This window comes from Anopheles marshallii, chromosome 3 (genome assembly GCF_943734725.1).
Source record: "Anopheles marshallii chromosome 3, idAnoMarsDA_429_01, whole genome shotgun sequence".
Classification (NCBI taxonomy): Eukaryota; Metazoa; Arthropoda; class Insecta; order Diptera; family Culicidae; genus Anopheles; species Anopheles marshallii.
The window spans coordinates 73,174,479-73,201,496 of NC_071327.1; the positions used below are offsets into that span (position 1 = coordinate 73,174,479).

Here is a 27,018-nt window from a genome sequence, read left to right on the forward strand (position 1 = left end):
TTATTGCGGTGGGTGAAAAACTCGAGGCTCAGCAGACACAAAAGCATTCAATATTTTATTCATTGCACCTTTTTACTATTGAAACGGTGGTTAGAAAGGGTGGAACATTCGGTCTTACTTCCAATGGGGGAAGAATCAACAGATAGGGAAACTTTTACCGAAGGACGAGTACTTCTGCTGCAACTCGCCTGGCTACCTCCCGAATGTCCCTTGCCCAGTGTTTCGCCGCTTGTTTCATTGCATTTCGGTTGCGCCCCTAAGCGAACACTCCTTAACATTGCACCGCTAACTTTGACGCTGCACCAGGGCAACAGGGTCGCTACCTTTGGTTTGGTGCTCCTAAGCTACGCTTCAAGGATCACAGAAGTGGATCTTCAGCTGGAGGAGTTTCCGGCGTGCAGTGTTGTTCCCAATGGGCTTGTTACATTTCAGCTGCCAGTGGAACGTTGCAACATTGGATCCACGTTGAAGTGCACGGTAAACCGGGCGTATCGTCACGCCGGTGCTGGGATGGGTAGCCCACCTGCCGGTATCATCGTTGTAGCATCTTCTCGCCGTGAATGGGGCAGAGAAAACAAATAAAATGTTTACTTTCCACCGACTAACGGATGCAATTTTTGTGGAATGCGAAAATGGTAAGAAAAAGCGCAAATATGATCAAGGGATTGCTGCTGGGGCTTGGCTGTATCTGTTGCAGACGGATGTATAATGCCGGCAGTCGGGTTGTAATGTATCTAAATTTGTTGACATTATTACCACCAAGGTGACCGGGATGCACTTGGGTGGGTTGGGTGCACTTCAAGAAAGAGATAAAATAAATGAGCATAACTCTTTGTTAGATGGTGGACGATCATGATTGGAAAATAAGTTGAAAGTGATTTAATTTTTAATTAAATTTTGGGGAAACATCAGCAGCACAGGCAGAATCACACGAATAATTGATATTTTATAATGAAGGATGATATAGCCGTATTGTAAGCACAGAAAATTAATGCATAATGTTTAAAGAAAATCTGACATGACACTCTAACCAAGATATCGATAAATAAGAAAGTTGAGCATATATTCCATATTTGAATCTTGCAAATCTTTACAAAATCAATCAGAAAAATCAATTTAATAAATCACAAGAGACTTTCGCTGTGAATATCTATCCTTCATGCTTCACAACATTTTAGAGCACCAAACTACACGCATTTTCCTTGTAGCAAGCCCCGTCAAGCTATCCCGCTCAACAAAACCACAGCCTTTTTCACAAATAACGACCAAAAACGTGATATATTCGATGGGTTGCCTAATCTTTTAGCTGTAAGAAACCGGCAACACGGGCTGATTCGTACGAAATTCTCAACCTCCTGCTGCGGGGCATGTACTCTTTGCCGTAATGCAACGTGCATATAATGATAATATTAATAAATTGTCATGACCGTACCCATGCTGTCTTGCATCCTCGGGTTCCCAGGACGACGCCAGTTTAAACTGTGCAACAGGCAGCATGGTTGCGCTTCGGGCAAAACAAACGGCGAGATAGCGACGACTTGTACTAATAATAATAATACAATACAACTTCCACTTGCCGTGATGGCGAAAGTGTGCTCATTCGTTGAACCAGGGCTTTTCGTGCCGTTCTGGTAGCTGCCAAAATGAGGCAAGCGCAACGTTGTCGATGGTGGCAAGTGGGGGAAAAAAACGAAAAACAACAGTAAACACGAACCGCATGTTGCATGTTCCGGGTGCTGGTGTAGAGGGTTTCGGATTTCACGCCTCAACGGAACCAGAATTCCACACTAGAAGTCGAAAAATGGGAAGCTAACAGAGAGAGAGAGAGCGTCGTGGCAAGCACAACCTATGCATTGGAGCAAGTGTTTACGAGTTTCCTTTGCGCCGCCATTCGACCATACGATGCAGCGGTCCACACATAGGTTGTAGGTCTGATTTGAGTTTGTACTGGTTTTTTTTTTGCCCTGCAATCGGACTCCTCGGCGGTTCGTTCTGCTGCCCTTCGTTGGCAAAGTTCCAAAATAGCTTCTCAAATAATAATGAAAGCGATTAAATAAAGTTTAATTTTAAACGACCCCATCAGCGTCACTTGCTGGCAAGTCTGGCATTTCTACCGGACGTTTGTTGCGCCGTTCCCCGGATACCTTCCCGCCAACCACCAACGCTAAGCGATGGCTGGAAGTAAATGGAAGGAATGGAAACACACCGTGAAGGAATTCCCGGCAGCTGTGGGCTTTGAATTTTTCATGTGAAACGTGAAGGTTGTTCACGTTCGCTGTGTCCGCTCGATTTTTTTTTCCTCTAATGGTGTGTTTGTCCGGCCGGACAAATGGTAAGTTTATGCGGATCGGCGGTTTCGCTCCGTTCCGTACCTTCCCGTTCCCCGCGTTCAGCCGATAGGGGACTGTGTTGTTGGCGCTATATGCTTTGTTAGCGCTCCGAACCGACCGTGTTTAAGATGTCGATTTACCGTCCAATCTTTCTGCACGAGGGTGAACGTTGGTTGCTGTTTTTTTGTGTGTGTATGTGTGGAGATTTGCTCCCATTTCGCTGCCTCTTGTGCCAAAAGAATGGCGGAAAAGTGGCCCATTTTTTCTGTGCTGTTGTTTTCGTTAGTGCCCTTTTTTTTCTTTTCCGTGCGCCCTCGCTCCTCCGTAGAGGGATGTTATTGAAGAGCCCCTAAAAAGTACACATAATTAGGTTATTAAAGAAAAATTGATTTGCTCATCGTTCGTACGGCCATTTGCGAGATGCCGATGCGATCGTTACGGGAAAATGAGGGAGAGCATGATTTTGGGGAAAACAAATATTGTTTAGCGCGCTTTAGCGAAGTTGATGAGGCTTGGCCTTTGTGTTGGTTGTTTTTTTTTTCTCTCGTTCCTTTTCTGTGTGTGTCTGTCTTGCGTTCTTGCGATCTCCATCACTTGTGATGAAGGATGCTCGGTGTTTTTCTCTTACGCTTTTTGCGCGCGTACCCTCATTACAGCCCTGATGGTTCGTACAAAGGTTGAAGACGTTTTACTACCTACCCAAGCGGACCGACGACCCTGCCGTGGCAGGTGTAGGTGGAAGATCGCCGGGAAAAGAAAAATTAAAACTCATGTACCGTTTAATATCGCTTTCGCGCAGTGCACTGTGTGGCAAACGAGAACATTAGCCATCCCCCCGCCGGCCACTGTGTGGGTCATTAGTGCGTGCTGCTGGCTGGTTAGTGAGGGAAAACAAACGGAAAAGAAGCTTTGTGAGTCGATAAAAGTTTTAAAACTTTCACCGACATGCTTTTCTGTCGGTTCAACAGGGTAAAACAGCGAAAAAAAAAGACATCAGCAAACAGTGAACAAATGATTCCAAATCATCGTTTTTTTTCCTTGCTTGGGAGGCATCTTAGGGGTTCTTTCACGCGAAGGCAGTTTGGAAGAAATGGCTTATAAAAACGTTGCTGTGCCAAGCAAGATGGATGACGGTTGCATTGCATTTTGATGGTTGGTAAAATGTGGAAAGTCATGAAAATCAATAAGCTATGAACATTAATCATGATGATACCGGTCTAGGTTGTGCGCTTTAAATGCGGCCTGCAGGTTTTTTTTTACCTTTAAATCACATTTAAAAGAGACTTTAACTTTGCATTAAAGTGTGTAAAGATGGTTTACAATTCCCTCCAGCTGCATTGTTTGTGGGGAAGAGAAATTCCTATCCAAAGAGAGATGCCGCACCGTGTGACACGAATATTCTTCATGTCTTACCGATGCAGATGAGGCAAATAAAAATTGCATGGAAGGTTGAACATTTTCTAGCCGTCTGTCAATTGATGGAATTAAATTTCCCTCACACTCGTGTAAAAAAAGCGAGAAAAAAACCCCGTCGACATCGTTTGTGCACCACCGCTTGGTTGGTGAGCTCTTGTTCGAGTTCGAGCCACGATGGCCGGTTTGCCGAACGTACGGGAATGTGTATGAGCGCATCCGGCGTAAGGGTAAGATGACAGCGACAGGTCGAACGTTTGAGGGTGCGGCCACGTTATCGGCACGGCATGATGACGATGTCGGCTCCCCGGAAACCGGATGTCGGAAGCGGTACTTCAAATTTTAATCAAATTACTACCTAATTCAATATCCCATCCAAAAACCACTCCCCACGGGGAGGTTTGGAGGACGACGTCTTCACGATGGCGCAGGTTTGTCAGCCGAGTCGTCCCTGCTGCTGTGTTTGGTTTGGGACTGGCGTTTACTTTAGCAGTTGCTGGCTGCAGGGACGTGGAGTGCAGTATAGTAATATCTACGTGTAGGATATTTGTGAAGAAGACGACAAAAAGGGACAGGGAGTATGGTTACTCCATCACATATTGGATGTCTTCTGTTTCACGTGCTACGCCTTTCTTTCACATTGGCGTTTGAAGAACTGTAAAATAAAAAAGCAAAAAACTCTGCAAAACCGCTCAAACTTAACTTTCGGAACGCAAACCGCAAATATGGCGTAGAAGAAAAAAAAAAAACGTATAAAGATGGAAGATTACTGCTAGACGATCACATCCGCTCTATTTAGATGTAAACTACATCCAGATGCTCACGTAGATGGTGTGCCGGTTCGGGTGTAATCGAAATCGAATAACTAGTCCCTTTATCGATACGATGGAACGCAGACGGCCGGAGTTGGAGAGGTGAGGGTGAACAAACGAAATGCTCATCCATCGCAGCCACAAATTGAGCTGCGATGTACGGGAATATACGGATTACGCAGGGAGTAGGGAGAGTGATGTGCGGGGGGAATTCAATGTGTGAGTGTTTGGATCACCTCTAGGCTCATCGATAATCGAACGTGCAAACGTCAGCAGCAATGATTATCCTGCTGGCAGCAGACCCCGCAAGGCATATCCGATTCGCATGCCTTTCAAATTTAGCACAAAAGAAACAAATATATTGTTGCTGTTCAGCTGCTGATTCAGGTGCTTGCGAAACAGTGAACGAGTGGTAGGGGTTGACTCTAGCTTCACTTTAAGAATTTAACAACGCAACAATAGCTTTGTTTCGTTTGCGTTTTCAACAACTTTTACAAGTTGTTTAAGTTCGAAAAATATTCCGCTAAAAGTGCAATCATTTCGTACTTTGAACAGTGAAAAATCTGGATCAGCAGCATCCAACTTTTACGTTGATCTGCTGGATTCTTTCAAGCATTATCCCATGTCACAAGGTAGAGATCTCTTGAATATTTCCGTTACATTTACTTCCATTTTCCACCAGCCACGTCTCAGTTTCTTGTGGATCTTGGTTGAAAAGAAAGCTACACCCAGCTGAGACCAGTGCAAGTCACTGTCAGACAACAGTGAAATCGAGCGTAACACGTTCGTCAGCATACACGAACGCGAAATGCTTTCACGTGTCCTTTTTGCAGTCTTCTTCTTCAGTTTGTGGTGTCCTTGGCGAAATGATACGTCACAGTCCATTGAGTTTTATATGAAAATTGATAGAAAATTCTCCCGTAGTGCCCCGTGCACTCAGCTTTTTTCCTTTACGCTCGAAGAAATGTCGAGCCATTTGACATGATATATATAAATTATTGCATATTTTCACATTGTCTACTTGTCTATTTGTGGGTGAGGAATCGAGAGCACATACACACTCACAAAAAACAAGGAACGAGAGAGTAATTCATCGTCCAGCCGTGCAGCGATCCTTGCATCGCCGGGCAAGGACCGACTCTTTGTGTTGGGGTTTGGTCAGCAGCGCAATCAACAGCACTTGGATTCACACACACACACGTTCTCATTACATTGCATGTCTCGAAGAGTAAAGCCAATTGGGTGAAAAATAAATTTTCAACTCATTCGTGTGGAACGATTCTCAGTGCGCGGGGAACGAGCGTGACCGTACAACGAGTTTTCCGTTCTTTTTCATACATTCATGAAGCTAAGTTTAAAGTACCATCAACAATGGGTTTGTTCCACCGTGGAGCTTGTGGGCAAAATTAGGTTGACGATGTATGACAAATGGGTGTACAAAGTAGTTCGCACCGTCTGGAAAGGATATTATTTCACCGAACGAACCTTCTCGTGCTCGTTTTGTTTTCTGCACACTCCACACTCACTGTGATTGTTGCGGCAGTTGAAACACCGGACGAGTGGCGTAGAACCGGTTCAAAGCGAAAGAGCACCGATTTGTTCCACTTTGGGAGGCAATAATTACGCTCCGTAATGAAACTAGCGTGTTACATTAATTACAATGTAAGTTTTACGATACTTTTGCGCAGTTTTCTGTGTCACCGAGATGTGGGTTTGAACCAAAACACACACAAAAAAAGCGAAAAGCACATTTGTGATGCTCAACGATAAAGTATGGCTTCAACTCCAACATTATTATTTGAAGTAATTGCAATGATGGAAATATCTGCTATTCGTGGTTGTGAGATATTTGGAATCCTATTATGGGAATTTTAATATGGCTTTGTACAGGGTTCCGATTGGGAGATTTGGCATTAATTTTGTTACACATTTTGTGCTTTGAAAATATGTCATCCAGGACCGCAGGAAAATTAGAACCAAACGTTAATTTAAATAATTATTACAACTATCCATGAACTCGACACTAGTATATTTAAGATACTTTAAATACAATACTTTTGTTCTGTAAATGTTTTGGCGAGCAAAGATCCGCTTAACCTTCAAACCAGCACTCGAAGTTTGAAAGTTCAAAAGTACCAGTGTCGAAGCCTTCAGTGAAAATAACAGTGGAAACATTTTCCTCACTCAATTGGCTTGTTGCTTTGTACGTTTCAAGGCAGCGTGCGGAAGTATGCCTTTATCTGTGTTATTTGCCTTCTTTTTGCGCTGCATCAAAATACTGTTCCACTTACGAAAAGTTGGTTTGTTCCCGTTTTGCTGTTTTGCCGAGCACACCATTACTTGCCATTTGGCGCGAATACAAATAGAGCTATGGTTTAATTTGACTCAGAGTTTACGCAGCAAACAAAACCCAAAAAAAAAAGTACAGCCCAACCGGCAAAAACCGGACGGTTGAATCGACCAATGGATTGGGTGTTGTTTCGTTTGGTTTTGAAATTGATTTTTCGTTAACTTTGTTTCCAGTCACACTGGCATCTGGCCACAAGGAAGTTTGGTGCTACAAAAAAAAAAGGCCTCACCGCTGGAGAGGAAAAAACTGGTGAGAAAAAAACCCGAAAAGAAAGTTTTCCATTCTTTAGCGCTCGATCGAAAGGCACGGAAGTTTCGGTTACCGTTTTGTAAGTAGGAAACGATTTTCTCTCCTGCTGGAGGTTTTCCTTTTTTGTCGGTCTTTGTGTGCTAACAGTGCATTTACGGTAGTTATTTTCAACAGGCTTAAATTCTTTAACGAATAAAACTTTCGCTGCGGAGAGTGTTTTTGCTCTCATATTAAGGATGGTATGTGTTTTTTGCTTTCTTGCGGGAGCTCTTGAGGGACTTAAGGGTTCTTTAATTTTAAATTGCATTTTTTTTCGGGTGTTACATTTATGGCTGGCTCCATTGAGTGGTTTCCTGGGGGAGTTACGATCGAAAGTTGCGAATACTGACGTTCGTTGTTGTTTTAACTGAATCATGATTCTGTATAATTTTAGTGCAATAACAAATTTGTTTTAAATTCTTATCTGTTTTCAGATGTTGGATAAATCTTTTAGTACTTTTTAGTATCTTAGTATCTTTTAGAAAATAATTGGAACTTATAGAGTCTTTGTGTGAATTGTCAAATAGAAAATACTCATCCTGTTGGAACGGTTTAAACATAATTTGAGATAACAATTTAGAACATGTGATAATACAAAGGGCTTTATCGCCGTCGCCAATCTACCGAAACTTACGCAACATCTGACATGTTGTCCGGGTGGATTTCTATTTTCATCATCCATTGTATATCTTCCGTCCGGACCCACTTCATGCAATTACAGTTTATTTGTTTGCATTCGACTTTTTTCCCCCAACATTTAACTTCACCGCTCAAGCGAGTATGCCACTTGAAGTGCATGAAAGGCAAAAAAAATGTGTAAAGTTTAGTCAATCCTTTGCCCTGCGTGCAACAACACCGGTACAGCCAGAAGTTGGGAAGAAGCCGAAGAGAAACGATGCAAAGAAACCATACTAACGATAAAATGTTGCCAAGTATGGTAATGGCCCGTCGCACGAGTGTAGCTTTGTGTAGTTGCGCTTCGTTCGTCCAGAGTATCGGCAGGATAGAGAGAAATCATCTCTCCAGCAAAGGAAGGTGCACACGACGTACGTACGCCGATTCCGCACCAATGGAGTGCACTCGATATTTATATGTAGATTTGTTTTTAAACCATAAAATTCCGACTCCCCGAACCACCTATCTGCCATTGTTGCTGCCAGGCCGGCAGTGGTTTACCGGACAAGGAACAACCGACGCGGCTCCGTAACGGCGAAGCGGTGCTAGTGTTACAAGGGTATTTTCCATTATTACACAATATGTACGATGAAATGGAACGCCCTGCTAGATGAGTTCCTCGTACACGTCCCCGATGGTGGATTGGATTGAATTGCTGTGCCTGCCGGCGTTGCTGTCTGCAGCAACCGTGTGATCATAGTCAAGCCCTACCATCGTGAAGAGGCTTGCTCTGGGACCGGTGCTACTCCCTACGCATCCCAGCACCGGTTCATCTTTAACCAGTCGAAACTGGATCTATCTTCATTTTGCAACCATAGACTGTAATGGAAGGGTTTTTGAAAGGTTTGTCTATCGGGTGTATTGCATCCGGGGAGGTTTTTTTATGTAGTTCCTTGTACAGAAAATGCGAAAGGATAATTTTAAAGCTCTCCCATGAACACATTGTATGGTGCATATTGTAAAAGTAGCCCTTTCGTTAAGGGGCAACGACTCGATAGGAACTCTTGTGCATCGACCGCTATCGACAGCGTGTAGTCGTAAGAGGCTTAAGCTCATCTATCATGCTTTAAATATGGTTTATTACTTCAAAAAGCAGACAGCCGATAACTTCATGGTAGAACCATAGAAAGTTAATCCTGTGCGAATCTTAACTTTTCTCAACAAGACTCAAGCATTGTTAGCGAGGGATGAAGTAAAATAATACTTTATTAGAATCGTACTTTACATATAAACTGTTAAATTGCTGAACTGATCCGAAGTCATGCATATAAAACTGTATTACAAAAAAGAAACTCTAAATTTACATTGAATCTTGACAAAAATGGAGATTCACGGCTATTCAGCTGTTTATTTGTTAAACCAAATAGATATAAAATGGGAAAAATGATACTTTCCGCAACATGAATGCTGTGCTCCAGCATTATGCCACGGTGTGTGCCAACCTTGTGCTGTCAACCGATTGGCGTCAACTATTCCACCGTATGCCGTTAAACCGACGGGCGACGAAATGCAAAACTCTCGGTGGCAAACACAGTGCCGGTTGGCGTGAAATATGGGAGTGCAAAATAGAATATTCATGATTCAATTTGTAAACATCAGCGTAAAAACTGCACGGCCTTCTGGGTTGGTGCAAAGCTGTTGCTCTATATATCGCATTACCAGGAGATTTCCCGACCAACATTGCATTCCACAACCGCTGCCCTCGCTGGATGCAAGTTTATCTGCATTCGAGGGTATACACTTTGCATCGGAATGTTTTTCGCCTTGCTGTCGCCCGTGGTTCGCATCCCGAGACCCCGTTTACCCTTTCCCGGTATTTTTTGTTTGGGGTTTGGTGTAGCTACACCTCATCACGGTTGTGTTGTGCTGCGGGAGGACTTAGAAATAGCCATCTTTATGGGTGGATAGTCCCGTACCGTACCACTCGCCGTCCGCATACCGCTTATCCGGAAGCATTTGCCATGATGCAGATCGTGCATTGGCGCGAAGGAAATGAGATGCAGTTTCATTTTCTAATTTGCATAATCGCCCCGACAAGCAAGCCCGATCTCCGGTTACTCCAACACCAAGGTGGGGGATTTTTTTTGCTGTTTCCGTCTCACAGCAAAACATAACCCGGCAGCTCAACCGGTGTCCGACACCGTTCGTTTGGATGGACCAAATCTGGATTTTCACTTATAATTTGTTGATTATTTTATGCGATCTTTGCCGCAAAACTGAAATTTAGCTACCCTGCCGAGCGGCAAAAGGAAACCACCTAAATCCGGGATTAAAAGTATCGTTGCATCACGTCGTCGTCGTCGTCGTCGTCGTCATGGCCCGATGGGTCCATCCTGCACCAAAAACCCCCTTGGTGTCGGTGTGGAACTTGCTGTGGAAAGCTGTTCTCATTATATTTCCGAAAGATAAAACACAGTTTAGCACATATTATGGCGACGACAAGAATATGTTTTTGTCTAGGAGGATAATCGTGGGACACGGGCTGATGCTGGTGTGGCACTGGGTGCGGAGGTAAGCATTGGATCGTTTCCTTTTTCGAAGAACAGAAATTAAGTTATCTCCCCAGTGCCAGTGCACGGTGAACACATCAAGCTGCTGCGGACACATCCATGCCCAGGCACTACTTACCAGCCCAACGTTCCGTTCTGCCGCCAGCTGGCATTAGTTGTCCATGGCGACAAACATATATCCATTTGGAACATAAAAGCAATGGCACCGAAGGGACAATCGGGCGGGACTTTCGGCACGGGGTGGGTGGGATGAAAATTCGTATGTATGCGAGCGCAAAACTTTCTCCAATTCGATTAAGCTGCCAGCGAAAACTGCTTCGGAACCGTCTTGCAGTCGAACGCACAGGTCGAGCACCGGAGCACCGTCCCGGGGCATACGTTTCGGGGTGATATTGTGCCGGGTTGCTGGCCCCTTCGTTGGACGCTCCGGTAATGAATGCATGTCACATAGGATATCTTATAATTAAACTGTTTTTCTTTCGGTACGCCTTTGGGAGAGGATGTAATGAAAGCCATCGCAAACCATCGACACCGAGGGTGTATTTGGAATGTCCCGGTTCGGGGTCGATGGGTTGGTCCACCGCTTCCGCTTCATCGGATGTGGCGTCCGAAAACCCGTCCAAATGCTGAGCACCGTCCGTCTGTCTTGACGTTGTTCGGGTAGAAGTTTTTAATCTTTTGTCTAAAATCTCTCACCCCTTTTGCTAGTGCTGCACGCGCCTTCCCCGAGAACTGGCTTCATAAAACTATCTGGCCAATATCCCTTAATTTAGGTAGTTTAGAAACTTGTTCCCCGATTAAAACCCTTTCTTGTCGGGGGGGTTGGGTTGGTAGTAGTTTGTTCCACTTGCTTTGCCGTCTAGCGGAGGTGAAATCATCGAAATCGAACCCCATAGGAAAGCCCTTAAATCCTTTGTCGGTACTGGACCCACCCCGTATGCTCCGCGTCACCCAAAAAGCGGGGACACGATTTCGGTAAGTTTGTGACAAATTTTATAACTCTCATTTAGTGCGAGACCGGCAACCGACCGGCATATACCAGCAGCTTTCTAGGGGGCCTGTCCCCGGGAAGCGGAATTTATGGAGCCCGGGGGTTGGGTATCGCCTTTTTGTGCTCGTTTCGTTTTACAGCTTGACTTTCACCGATTGCGGTCGGGCGTGTGTACGGTCGAGCGAACACCAGAGAGTGTGCGGTAGGATTAAGTGGCATCGTGCTGAGATTTCCAATGTAGCGTCAGTGACCTTTCACTTCTTAAGAAAAGCAACCACACACACACACACACTCGCACGGAATTAGTCTGGTAAACGGTTCTGGCAATGGCGATGAAATAATGGTGCAAGGGATACGAGTGTTTAAATGTTGAGCGGTTATCTGGGAGCAGATTGATTTGGAAATCACCCGAACACACCCATGTTTTTGGGTTTTGATATGGGTGACATAAACAGGGGTGGGACAAGTTTTTAAAGTGTAACAATTAAGAGATATAATGCTATGACTATCAATGGGTAGAATTTACTGTATGTGTAGATTATAATGTTTGACATGTGAATAGGATATCTACGATTGGCATTTCAATACGAAGAATCTGATGAGAGTTTTATTGGAACTCTTAAAATGGATAAATTTTCACAAGAATTCGAATACAACATCATCCGTGAAGTGTTGAATTCATCTTTGCATGAAGGAATTTAATCCAAGGTATCTAATTTACAGTGCAGTGGCATGTATTCTCAGCCAGTTCATCCAAATTCAAAACAAGCTTTGTGCAACACCATCAGCCTAGCGAATTCGCAACAATACCGGGCCGAAAGGACTTGCTAACCAAACTTGATAGGAATTTCCACGTATCAGCTAGTGCTAGCCGAACCATTCATTAGAAGCCTCTTAGTGTCTCCATCTCCATCAGCAAGGCGGCCACAGCTTTATGGCGTATGTGTTTTGGCATAAATACAGCTACAGGGTAAATATTTATAATCACTTAATCATCGCCATAACGTACACTGCTGGCCAAACCCAAACACTTCACCGCGAAACCTGGCAGTTGATGACTCATCGGCTAGGCAGGCCTCCAAACACAGGTCTTTCAACGTCTTGAACAAAGGACGCTTCAATACGGACTTAAGTACCCGCGGCCAATACCGATGCCAACTAGTTGATAGGAGCCGCCTATCATCAGAATGAAGCCGAACCAGTCTGTGGGCTAAGAGTAGCAAACGTATACAAGAGGCAACACAACACACACAAAAAAAAACACAACAACCTAATCCTTATCGAACGGGTAAATATGGCCACGAATATTGATCGTGCCTCTATAGCGTACGCGTGCGGTGTCCAACCGGTTGATGCAACAACTTGTAGTTATGGTGTCCCGACACGCCCAGCTTTTGTTGTGGACGCACTCGACGCTCGCTCGTGCGATATTAGTTTATCATTAAAAGCAATAAGCAACAGGAAGCGACCGAACGGACGGAGACCGGGGAGGGACGCTGGTTTGTTCCGCTCCTGGGAGCCACATTATGAAACCACAACCACCGAGCGTGTACGGAACAAGGTTGGGTGGGACGGTTAAATTGAATGAATAGTGGTTGGTAGCTGAACCCGCTGAGAAATGTTCAAGTTTACATTTTGCTGCTCGTGTTTCCGATGCCCGTCTTTGGGTATGTTGCAAGGGCAATATTATTCACCATTCCTAACATCACACAGGACAAGATCATTAGGTGCAGGTGCCTTCAGTTGATGCTATTATGCGGAGAGGATGAAGATTTGTTTTTCTTTTTTTTTTGGTGAGTGGTTACACTTCGTATCATGCTCAAGAGCCAACTCAACCCGATAGCGAAACATTTTCATATGCGAAAAACCATGTACCTTTAATAAACATTCACCGTGCATGTTGTACAGCGTTCGTTGCCGTCGGGCATATTGCTACATCGTTTCGCATTCGGCAGCAACCGTGGTGTAGCATCATGGTTGTAATGCAATATCTGCCCCTCATTCGTCTGCCAAATTCGTCTTACTTTACTCGACTACCACACACCTTTCGCCCAGAAAGGAGATGAGACATTAAGAGTTTTGGTGGGGGGAGGGTAAAATCAGCGAACCGTGCGAGCAAAGTTTTGTTTTTTTTTCCGGTGCACAACACCGGTGGTTTGGTGGCACCGAAACTGCTGTGGTTCGTATCAGCATGGAATCGAGCACCTTTGCGTCCGAGTATCAATTTTCCGATCCGCCTATCACTGACACCAGCGACTACGCCTACACAATCCATCGATGATTGATTACACACACACACACACACACACACACACACACACGGCCTTTGAAGCCGTGGGGTATAGTAGGTTCGCAAAGTGGAAGGAAAGTGTATGTGCAGTGACAGAGAGCTGAGTCAAACCGATGTGCGATTTCCAACTCCCCCCCCCCTCCCCCCATTTTCTACCTTTTCTTTACATCGACTTCCTTCCGGTGTACGCAACTGTGTAACTGTGCGCCCCTGGAAGGCAAAGTTTAAGCAATTCTTTCCCTGTGCGTTTCTTGCACGCTTTTATTGCTTTCTTTTCCAGCGAAGATTCTTGCCTGTCCGCGCGGGACACGGAATGGGATCGGAAATAATAACCTACAACCTACTCGTCCGTCCACGCGCCCGCGTACGTGTCAGTCACGGGCGGCGACGTGGACGTGATTCTGACGAGCAAAACCGGTCGCGTAACCTGAGAATCGGGAGGAAATTGAGTTATATTTTCCATTAAAGCAACTTTGGGGCGAGCCGTCTAAAGGTTGGCCGGATTCCAATCAGCTCCAGCCGTCCGGGTACCCTCCAGGGAATTTTTCCACCCCCTCCAATGCTTACCGGTCCCACCCGAGACGTCCAACGGTTTTGCCAAGTCGCAAAACAAGCATAAATCAATATTTTTGATGAAGAAACTTTTCTTATAGCGTTCCTTAGCGGTCGACGAGTGTGTGTGTGTGTGTTTGTGTATGTCTTTGTAGGATGGTTTTGTTTCTGTTTCTCTAGAAGTAGAGTAAATTGAGCGCAGTTCATTGGGTTGGTGTTCGGTTGCCATCTTAAAGTATCTTCTGACAACTCTCCTCAGAGACATACGCTTTTGAAGTATCCAACTCCTGGGGGATATTAATTCGTCAAAAAACCCGAATACCCGCAATGTTCGATACCAACTGGCGATGTAAAACGATGCATTAACGTTCATCAGAGGCTTATCCGAGAATGCGTTACAGCATGGAACAATGCAAATTTTAGAAAGTAGCGCAGGTTGTAGCAAATTCCACTGAACTTAACTGTGCCACCAAAATAATACGGTGAGCAGATTTCGAATGTTGCTTCAGCAAACACCCATTTTTACCACAAATTGTCTCACTTTCACGTTCAGTTGCCAAAGAAAAGATTCCACATCGTATATTTTTCTACGACCCTACATCAACAGGGTTAAACAAGCTTGCAAAAAAAAAAGTCCTCCCCCAAAGGTTCTTTATCATGTCTCCCAATCATCATCAGCATGAAAATGTCCGATGGTTGCTTTTTGTCCCCCCCCTAACTGGCCCATTTGCATTTTACCTCTTCTTCAGGCTTAGGTTTGGTGTGTGTGTGCTTAACCATTTTCGGTCGTTTCGTCTCGCTGACCACTTTTCCAATTCATCCATCCACCGGCGAGGAGGTGATCTATTCACCATTATAGTGCGCAGAAGTACTAGATGGCACCGCGAAAACCGAGTCCACGAAGCCTCAGGAACGTGGGGGGTTGTGGAATCGGTTAGTCGGTGCTTTGTTTTCGGGTCGGTCGCTTGTTTGCTTTACGCCCGAAAGGACACCACCTGCACAGCGCACCAAGCGCACGTTGTAACCGGGGGGTTTTGCTTCGGTTCGCGCTGGCCGCGCCTTTTGCTTTAATGATTCAACAAACATAATCTGCATATTTCGTTTCCACGCTGGCGTCCACCACACAGCTTGGGCTGCCATTAGTGGCGCCCTGGACTATGGGCCCATTGGTATGAGCCAACAGGAACGGAGGAACCAAGAGTGAAAAGGGAGGTTGAAAAATTTTACATTTTCTTCCCCATCACTTTCCTCCGCTACCGTTACAAAATGGCCCGGAAAGTGGCAGCTGGTTGGATGGGAAGCATTAACAGTGCCACCTTTGGTTATGCGTTGCATCTTTGTCCGTGCAGCAACCGGTCGTTCTCGTTCACTTGGTAGTTGATTTGCTCATTGGAGCAAACGTCGGTGAACTCGTCGTCCACAGCTTGTGTTCATCGAAACCGGTCGTCTCCACGCTGCGAAAACTCGGCTCCGTGCTGCCTGCCGACACAGAGTGGCCGGTTTGTTTGTTTTGGTAAAATTGAATAAATCCTAAAATAATATTAATATTTAAATACCGTTCTCCATTCCGGAGTTCGTGCCGGAATGGAATGCATCACGCGGGAAAGGATGATGACCCGGACACTTTTGCACAGCGAAACCCGATCCTTGCGGGGACCGACGAGCACCCAGCACAGGTGGATCCGGGTGCTTTTTGATAGCATAATCTCCAGCCATGTCCGGGCAGACACGTCCGGTGGATTAGGGAGGTGCTCGCTAATGTTTCGCTGGTTTGCTGGACCGGGGAGTACCGCAAACAAACAGGCCCACTTCGGATGGCGCAGTCCCGGCTCCCGGCTGGAACAATCGAATGAAAGTGGATTGGTCTGACCGAATCGCTGGTACAGCAATGTGTACCACTGACCGGTGTGCTCCCATAGGAATGAAACAGTACAGCAGTGTTCAACCGAATCGTGGTGGAATGTTCGCTCGCTTCCGTTGTGGACGCACGAAAAAGGTGCCAAATTCATTAGACCTTACCGTATGCGTGGGGGAAGGTGTTTTATACCTTTGTTTTTTCTACATTTTTTTCGAACCGATTCCTAACATGATTCACAACCGCCGGTGTGTGATGGACTCCGGTAATCATTCAGGGTGTGGTAGCAATCAGCAAAATCGTTTATCTTGTTAAAGGATTAAGGCGAGAAACGGCACCCAGGGTATCCGTAATACAAATGCATTAGTTGCCACATTTTGCTGTGCAAGTGGATTGTGAAGCGTTGGATTGAAGTTGGATAATTAGAGGTTATGCTAAATATTGGACATGCAAGTCCGAGTCACAAAAAAAATTTTTTCATGTTGAAATATTAAAAATTCAACACTTCAAAATATGCATAAAAAAGGAAATTCTACAAAAGTTCTGGCAATAAAGGCTTCTTAACAAGGGAAAAAGAATTCTTACTAACCCTCCAAATCACACATGAGCAAACGAAACTCCCTTATTCGAAAAACCTCCCTTTTTGTTGTTCCATTTATACAAAGGTTTTTCGCTTCGCTTGAAGCTCTTGCGGTGGATATATGCAATCGACGAAGAAATAAATAAGCAACGAGCAAAAAAAAAACCTTCCGGATATTCACATTTACGGTTCCTTTCATCGAAATTATCACCATTATCATAACGGTGCCATTAACATTTAATTTAATGTTGGTTGCACGATGTCGGTGTTATCCTCGTGGCCTGCGGGGGCCCGCCTTTCGAAGGCACAATCTCCATATAGTGGAGCTGGTGAATGGCAGCGCGGTTGGTAACGATCGGCGAGATTTTAGTCTCGACCGTCATTCGCCAGCACAACCGGGGCTGTAATAGCGGCAAGAAGTGGAAATTCTACCAACCACGAATTCTACACTCCCAAACCCGGGGAAATGATTGTTCCAGCGGTCGTAATCGTGTTTCCTCTTCGATTAAAGCTCGACGTCGTAGCGTCATTTTCAAGCCATAAATTTCGTTCGGAAAGCAGCCGGAGGTGAAAAGAATGTGTGGGTTCTGTATGTTTTTTTTTGCATTTCTAAGGAATAAGGAAAAGCAAGTCCACATTAGGCAGGGTGCGAAAAATACATATTTCCAACCACCATATGGAACCATTTCGCAGGCAAAACCCATCGCCGATTGGGCAAGTGTGCTAGGGATTACATTGATAGAACTCTGGTCGGAAAACCGATCGAAATCGAACGACTTTTTCTTTTGCTTCTGCGATGAGGTATAAGAAACGAACTCAAATACTGTAAGGCAAACATTAAATATTGAACTATTAAGGAATCGCCGAATACCACCCACAAACACATGGGCGGAAGGGATATAAATATTTGAGCGAGAGATTTTTTTTCCCCTCTCGATGGTGTGGTACTTGGTGCCCAGCAAGTCAAACACACCCAGCAGGAACAATATTTGGTTCCCTAAATGCTGACGCTGACGCTACCGAGCGATGATGGATCTATCAACGCAGGGGTTTAGGTCTTGAGAACTCTCTCTCTCTCCCTCCCTCTCTTTCTCGACTGGCACAACTTCACTCCTTCAGCGATCGGATTGCAAAACGAATCTGCGGGTAGAGTTGTTTGTTTTCAATTTCGCTCGATTTTACGATTCCATCAAATATATATTTTTTGTGCTGATGCTTTTCAAGTTTTGACGCTTGTTTTTCGTCCGCGAAGACCTTTGGAAAGCGTTGCGGTGAAAGATTTTCTTCGTGGTTGCTATCGTTTCGCACTTAGATGGGGAGATGTATTTTAGTGAATGGTTGCCCATCAGTTGCTTGATGAAATGGGGTCTACAATGTATAAAACTGTAAGCACGATATCAATACATGCTTTCCCGGCTCACAAACATTGGATGAGTTCGTGCGGGCAATAAAATTTATTGATCCATCTAGATGTACTTTGTGAAAGCAGCGGTAGACTTTAGCCACAGAAAGCTTACCCAACCAGCCCCAACCACCGGGAACCTAGAGTCCGTTCGATTTTGACAACATTCTACACAGGAAGTTTCGATTGGATCGCAAAATCTATCGGGTTGAGGATAAAAGCATGCACACCCCTTCCTTCCGTGAGTTCTGCTGATAACACGGTCCTTCAGAACACAAGAAAATGTGAGAACAGAATGGAATTTCCCACAAAAAAAAAATGTTGTCAACCCAGTAACATTTTCCCACCCCTGTTTTGGACACAGTGTTGCTTGCCGTTCTCGACAAACTTCCCAAAATATACCGGTTGCGCTCGATCTGCGGGAACGTTTCCCGAGTCGGATTTCTTGTCAATAAAACCATCAAAAATTATGGCATCGGATATATTAATAAAGGAAAAGGCGAGCGCGATAAAGAGTAAATTGTATCGATATGTTGTGCAATAAAACATCGGCGCATAAAATGTTGTTGCCTTCAAATCAAAATCCATCCATCGATGGGACGGCTCCGGGTTGTCCGGAACCGTCCTCTGATATGGCACACGTTTTATGGCAAATTTCTTACAGGGCAGGACAGCACGAAGGTTCAGCGATTGGTGGAGACGTGCGTTTTATGCGTGTATGTTTGTGACGGTAACGGTGCAGAAGGGGAACACTAAAACTGTTGATTGGTTTTTGAATAAGTGCTACGAAGGGTATTGTGCGAGAGGCACTAGCTGTTGCTAGTATATGATGGATTTAGCGAAGTTGAATCGATTTGTAACTTTGGAACTACATATACACAATAGTAACAAAAAGCAGTTTAACATGATAATGAAAATCAAAACATACTATTTTCCATAAGACAAATGGTCGTTGAAATTTAATTTTGAATTATATGTTGATAAAGTTCAGCTTATTAAACAACACTATTATGGTTAGGATTATGAGGGATGAAAATGACTACATTTATTTTTGCAATTCTCAACGTTACGAGAAATTTTCCTTTTCTAAAGAGTAATTGAAATTTTTCTGCAAATCCATTATCTCTCGCTAACAATAGCATAGGAAAATTGGAATGCTGTGAAACGGTTGTACCTCCACGTCCAACACAAAGCGAGCTTGCTAATAAGCATATGATCTCGCAGACATGCATTCCGCCGACACAGAATAAAAATCCTGTCGTTCAATTCTACAAATCCTACCAATCTACCACCCTGTTCATGTGGTACGACCGACCGATAATCTGGCCCACCTGAATGAGGCCCAACATTCAACGAACTTTTTCTCAACCAACGCCATCGGTACGAAAAGCCGAGCCAAATGAAGCCACCATTATCATCGACATCAGCATCATTGTCGATGATCGTTTCCTTTGCCACACACAAAACCTCCTAGTACCGTGAATAGCAGGCAGGTTTCAGGCGATGGTTGACTTGATGAGGTTTCCCATCGTCGGGACCTGAACGGGTTTATTGTGAGAGTTTCCATCCCACCGATTGCATCCGCCCGATCAACCGGATTTGTGCTCATGTTCGAATATGCAATCACTCCACCTCATTTTGTTACCGTTTTGCCTGCCGGATGTATGGATGGACCCCTATTCATAAAATATATAGGCGCATATTAAATAGCTTGGTTTTTCGCCACAAATCCTTGGGGTTTGGAGCGTTTCAGTGAAGATTGATGCTCAACGAAGACGGGTTTTCAATAGGAGCGCTCGAGTTGATTTTCGACCAATCATGTTGCCTGTTGCCCGTTTGGCTGAGTGTTACGAAGGATTATCCATCGCCGTCGGGTTTTTGGGAAGCGATTGGGAAGATTCACGATGAATGGGAACGGTTTCCATCTTCAACATCTGGCGGAAGTAAGTACGCTGGGTTGAGCCGTTCAATAGGGAACAAAGGCGATTACTACCTGTTGGTGGAAAGATTCCTGTTTTCGAATCACTTTTTGATTATGCTGTCAACGTGGTAGGAGTAGCAGCAGCTTTAATGCTTTCATCTTCACGGTTTAAGGGTTTTCAGAATACAAACTGAATTTTGAAACATTGTTGTAACTAGAGAGGCAAATTACAGCTATTTTTGGTGAACTAGAACGACCAAGTTCTTTTTGAAAAAAAAAAACTAACGAATTGCGAACCGCGGTTCTTTCGTTTTTCTTGAATAAAAATAAAATTTGTTCCATCCATCAATTGTTTTGATGTATTCTTGTTGTAAAGCCTCTAAAAAGGCGCAAGATGAGTAAAGTGACAAATTCTCTTCTGACGGTGTGGCTGGATACTTCATCATTGTATAATTTCCATATCTTTGAGCGAACTAGTTCAGTTCTTTAAACCGATTGTTTAAATTCATGCCATTACAACTTTGCATTGAACTCAAGCAGCTAAAAACTGTTTAAATGTTCCATTATTTTGTCAATGAACAAAACAAAATGGAAGGCTAGTTAAACGATTCGTGTGTAATGTTTCTTTTGGCGATAACAAAACACCCCGGCAAAGGTGCGCCATTCAATTAAAATGTCAACTCTGTGCATGTCCGTTCGGCAAAGCCTTGCCCATGCCTAGTGCAAAAAAGGGGTTCACCTACGGTACGCTCGTCTACCGGGCCAGAGTTGACGTTTAATCCTGGCTGTGTCTAAGCTCCGATCCCAACACAATGCATGCCCATGAGCTTCCAGCGCCAACAGCGCTGTTGCAGGATTTAGCAAGTCCAGTTACTGCTGCCGGACAATCGGAAATGACCGTGCAGTGACTAAATAAATATTGTTCCACCACGTACTTTCATGCGCCGTACCTGTTTTCGTTACTCCAAAAACCCCCGTATTCCAGATCGGCCTACCTATAGTGGTGTATTCACGCCAAATGGAGCACGAGCACGGCGGAATGTGGAATGCGTTTACAAAACACACAACTGACTGGCATTACCCGAGCCGGGTCAGGGATGCACGCAGTTGTCGCACGTTTTCGAGCACACAACATTTTACCCAAAATAGTTGACACGCACGTTTCCCAGTTTGCGTACACGGAGTGTGTCGCACTCTCGCGTACCTTGCGCTGAGTGGCAGAATTTTGTGCAAATGCTGACATTTTCCCCTTCCCAAATGGCGTGGGGCACCATTATTCTAGATGTCGACCGAGTGTGTTGTATAAATGCGCTTCGGACACACAGCGTTCCAGCATGCCTACAAATGTCCGAGGGTAACCGGCAGGTGGTTGATGGCAACGGCCGAAACGCACCAAATGGCAAACAGAACCACCAGGATGTGACAAGGGAGTGCATCCGTACGCTAAACACTCGCACCGAACTGTTGCGCTCGGAAACACACACACACACACTTGCAGGCGCTTTGTCGTTCGGTCGGTACATCGAAAATGTGTGGAATTTCAAGTTTCAACTTGACACCACATTTCACAAACAGGTCGGGACCATATTCAACCAGCTGTAGTTGGCGGCTGCTGGTGTGAATTGTTTTGTCGTCAGCGGTGTTGTGCGTGTTGCTAAGAGCAGTGTGAAACACCAGGCGTCTCCACTGTTGGACGCCGCATGGAGCGAAAGGTTTGACACACCATTAAAGCACGCTTATCAAGGAAATCTTGCATCGCTTTAATCTGCATCGGTAGCGCGTGTTTACTTTAAGCCAAGCAAGCGATTGGGGCAAAAGCAAACCAGCAACACAAAACATCGGTAATGGGGCTAATAACAATAAATACATATTTTATTCGCACGTTCGTCGCTTCTAAGGGCAACAAACATTTACCGTGAAGACAATGCAAGATAGATAGCTATTACTGTTACCTTTTTGGGGTGGTTTTTCGTGGACGTGTACTTGACGCCATATTAAAGGGGAAGATTCCTAAACCAATCATTAAGCTGCTTGTTATGTATGAAGGCCATTTTTATAGCATAAGTGCAACAATTAATCGTCCTTAAAATGTGTCAAATGAAAGCTAAATTAACGCTTCCCTTTTGCAACAGGAATGGAGGAATATCTCCAACAGTTCCTAAAAACAAAATTGACCAAAACATCCTGTCCATAGGATGTGTCAAACCCGTGCAAAACAGAAACCCTGCACACTCGTTTCGATGGTCGTTCTTTCGCACCTAATTGGTTGTATATGATGGTGCCGAAAACCAATGATGTCAACAACGGTGTCCCAATGCGATTCCCTTCGATGGAAATACCGAGTACCGGAAAAGTATTCTCCCATTCCGATCCGCAACCGAGACACACACGCCGATGAGCCGATGCGCCTTATGCTTGCTGACAAAAGTGGCACCATAAAAATAGCTCTAGGATGCTCCTTTCCATGGATCCAGCTGTGTGGGGTTGGGCCACACATACACAGAGACAAAAAAATAGGTAGGATATCCGTATTTTCGGCTCGTAACTAGCACCTTTGCCGCTGCCAACTGTGACATACGTGCATTTGCTGGAAAGAATCCAGGATTTTTTTTCGCCGTGTGTGGTTGTGTCTTTTTTTTTTTGCTGCTCTCCTTTGCTTTATATTGAATGAAGCAGAAGAGGGTATTTTGGTTGACTCGTTTGCGTCCAATTGCAATGGATCCGAAGAAGCTTCCGAAGCGGCTAACGGAGTGGAAAAAAAATCGGAAAAACAATTCCTTGTCACCCAGCCTCGGCCGTGTTGCCGTTTGACAGTGGCGACGGGTAGAGCAAACAGTGTGCAAATAAAAACACCGATCCGCATAAGGAAAACGGAACATGCCAAACAGTGCCACATATGTGTGTGGGTGTCCCCTTCTGGCCGATAGATCTGGCATCTTTCAGCTGTGTTATTGCGAAAAGCTGCAAGGAATCGGACGAAGAAGCGAGACACATTGAGAGCCATTGAGTGGCGCTGGGGGTAAAAAAAAACCGCCCGTTGATGGCGTTGATGTCGTGTTTTTGCCCCGGTTTCGGTACCCCCAAAAGCACCGTCAGCAGAGCTCGATAAAAAGGAATCCAATAAAGGAACGAATCTCGAGAAACGAGATGCTCATTGGACGATGGATGAACAATTGCTGGGCTGTCGGGAGTAAATGGCGGGCCAGGGTGGTGGTAATGGGCCAGGATGAACGGGCGAATCTTCGAAAACGGTCTCGGTTTCCATTTGGCATACCCGGACCCAGACCGACACGGAACACGGTATCCGAGAAATCGGGCAAAATTTCGGGCGGAATATGGAATAAAATGAATAAAAGCGAATAAACAAAAGAATAATAAAAGTAAATTGAGTGCTACATGTGCATCATGGGTTTCCTGTCTCTCTTTCTCTCTCTCTCTCTGCTCGGTTTCCTTTCAAACAGGAACGGACGAATATCTCAGCGGGGGTCGCATCCCAGCGTGGATAGTGTGTGTGTGTGTGCGTTCGTTGTTCTTCGCCCCACAAGTATGCTTTGTTGACTAGCGCTAGCATTCAATCGAAAGCAGTGCCAGTATAGATATTGGGCGGGATGGAAAGCTAGTGGAATCCCGGGTGGAAACAATATCCTCGAGAAACCGGAGTCGGATGATCCTGCAAACGACATCACCGGGCACCGCCGTCATGTTGGGGTTTGTTCACTAGGACAATAAAACAGCACGCGAGCGTACCGACCGAGGCAAACATTCGGAAGACACAAACGCAAAATAAAGGAACTACTACCCACATACAGCTTGTCGGTGTCAATGGAAGGAATGCTGAAAAAAAGGGCAACAGAAAACGCACCTAATGTCCTTAGGTTTCGGCCCGAGAGGATGAACTGAGCGTGGCAAATGGTGCTCGGTGGGTGATGATGATGCAACGAAGCAACTACAAAAAAAAGGACACCAATGTCCAAAGTGCTACGAATGAAACAATCCTTCCAGCACTGCTACAGGAGCAAAATAAAAAAAATCATCCCGATTATTGAGACAACCATCAGGCACACCTGGTGCTTTATGTTGCGGGCATATGACCGGGCCCCAGTTCCAGGTGGGTGGAATATGAGGTTTGTATTTGGGGAATGGCGATACGGTTTGTCTATTTGCCACAGTTTTGTCACCTTGCGCAAGCGGAGAACGGGAATTAAACAAACACATCTGTTTGTGTGTTTGAGTGGCAAGAGAGCAAACATGTTGCTGTGCAAACTACATTAGTATGATTACGTTGGGAAAGTAGTGCGGAACTTTTCTGTTTTTTGGAGAAATAGGAGAGGGAATTCTGTCCAGATATTTGCTTATAAAAACAAACTTCTATTCTGTTGTTTCAATATTGAGCTTTAAATCACGATTGTTGGAATATCAAAGTGAGTCTTGAAGAATTTAATTCCATTGAGGAATTAATCTTTACAGAAGCAAAATTTCCTCAGGGAAGACTAGCCAAACTTAATGAATTGATCAATTTCCCCAAGCTCCTATGGATATGAAACACCTTTCAAGTAGTAGTTGTAGTACTTACAACTGGACCTCCGGTAAAGATATTGGATATATAAGATCCTAAAGACTCAATATACCTAAATAAACTTCAAGTTTTTGGTGAACGTTTCAAACTTATCGTTGAAAATTGGAATCTGCTACCGGACCTCCTCTAAAGCTATTGGAGGTTTCTTTAAGAACTTAACACTGTGTATTCCTGTATAAATCCCAAGTTTTAGGTGATCGTTTCAAACCCATTATTGGAGGTTGGTAATAATAAATGGTGACACATACCACTCCAAAGCTGTTAATGGTCTACCAAAAGACCAGTAAGCTAAGTTACCACGGGCGGAGTTTTCAGCAACCATGCTCCATCGAGCGACAAGTAACAAATTAACAACAATGTTTGACATTTTCATAAACTTCACGCACCAACCCAAAGCGAGGAGTTAATTTCGTTTAATTATTCATGAAAATAGAGCGCGCTTTTCGCCGTTGTTCATGAGACCCCGGAACGCAAACATCCCAACCTCCATTTTCACGGTGCGCCACTGTTTGCTTGGAAAGGGGGGGGGTGTGGGGTGTTTTCCGTGGTGGGAGTTTGGGCGAATATTGAGTAAAAATTCATGTTGCATCAATATAAAACAAACACACGCGAACAAACCCGGGTAGAAAAAATAGATGGTAAACCTTTTCACGCGGCGCATGTTTATAGTTTGTCGCTTCCGAGAGCCGTACAACTCACAAATCGGTGGGATTCGAGGACGGTGGGTGGGTGCCCTTTGGCAAATTAAATTAAGTGACACGCAATCACTTTCCCCCCGGGGCGAGCCGCCACCCGCACCACACTCTGCTGGGAGGTTTCGATTGGCGATTTTTGTTTAGCTCCGCTTTGATGATGTTTCGCTCCGGCAGCGGGATAAGCACGTGAGCTTGGACCAAAAAAAAAAGCCCGGGCGTTAAAATGGGGTTTCCAAGCCCGAATGGTGGAAAAATAAGTTATTAAACCCGTTCCGCGTACTTACCGGCATAGTTTGACTACCGTGAAGCGATGTTATAGCAGCTTGAGCTTCTTGATGCGAGGTAAATTTCACAAAGGCGCAACCTGAAATGAAAGAGCAAGAGCAGAGATGAATATCTTCGATGCAAACGCATACGCACGAGAATGTACCGGAACCGGTTGCGATTAAAGCGAACGATATGGAGTACACGGATATGGTCGTATTGTGTTTATCTTGCCTTAGCATACAACAAGCTACCATCAAAGTCAATGTAGTAAAACTAACGAACTTCGCTGCAGCGCTCTATGTGTGAGTGTGTGATAAACGGTAGACCGAGCACCGAGGTCAAACAAAAACTCCGAACGACACCATCCAATGTGGACGGCTCGTCGACGGCTCCCCACGTACGGATGACAGGATTGAGCATCGGTCAAGGATAATCCGGCCTGGACTTTGCGTGGAGTGGGACCCACGGGGTGATGCGCATCAGAAATCGATAAACAATTATATCAAATGGACAACGGGGCCGATGGGGTGGGTGTCGTGTGTTTTTGTCGATCCGTTTTTGGGTTGGAAGGCTTTTCCTAGCACGGTTTGCCTTCTCCTTTCCGCCCGTATGCAAGCTGACCGACAGAGTGGTGCGAAACGATCTTTACGCTGGACGATATTTATTGCGGCAAATAAAACTCACGAGCCGTCGGTGCCGGCCATTGAAGCTGATCGATGATGTTACGCTGGCAGGACTTGGAACTTGGAAAATCTTTACCCGCGGTGTGGGGGGAAAATCGAATAAAGTAACACTAGCGCATGTACGTGTGGAACTTTTTTTTTGTACTTTGTTTTGTTTCGTTATTCTCTCCCCCGGAAGGACAGTGTATCAACGATGGCGTGGTTCGCCAACAGATGGCTTCTGGCACTCCACCCAAAACCCAATCATGGTGCGCGCTCACAACGTTACGCGGAAACGGGAGGATAAATAAACTGAAGCTGAAAAAATACACCGACACACGGCAAAACAAAACGACGACAGCAAACATCACACACGGTGCCACGTGATGCGAAGGACAACAAAGGGCTATCGACGGCCAACTTTGACGATTGTGCTGGTGAACGATGCAATGCGCGCCAGGCATCGGCATTGACAGATAACAACCGTGGTCCGCTATGGTGAGCAATCGGCGAGGACCCCAGTTCGGTTGACCTTTCCCGAAGGATAGCAAACGGATCGTGTCCCCGTGGCCGGACACAACGATAGATTGGACCGTAAAAAAGTATTTTTATTGAAAAACTTCACAACCGAGTGCCCGGATACGGTGGGAAGAAGCCGAAACAGGACACGTGTATCACCGGCATTGTTGAAAAAGCAGATTCTCTCTATATTGCTTTTCGCACTTGTTAATGTTTCCCAGTGGGAACATATTATTTATGGCAACTGTGAGTGTTGTCGAGCGCTTGAATTAGTTCACAGCAAAACATCGTTTGAAAAAAGATTTTTGTTTCGTCTACAACACCATTTCA

At 44.9% G+C, this 27,018-nt stretch overlaps 1 protein-coding gene across 2 annotated transcripts in view; it reads right to left on the reverse strand.

The window, feature by feature from the left end:
• Positions 1-27,018, reverse strand: part of LOC128715405 (CUGBP Elav-like family member 4) — a 303,826-nt gene that overhangs the window by 12,225 nt on the left and 264,583 nt on the right. For both annotated transcript variants that reach the window (XM_053810298.1, XM_053810299.1), the window contains one exon: positions 25,525-25,604. In XM_053810298.1, coding sequence (XP_053666273.1) covers positions 25,525-25,604 — 80 coding nt within the window. The remainder of the gene's footprint in view (positions 1-25,524; positions 25,605-27,018) is intronic.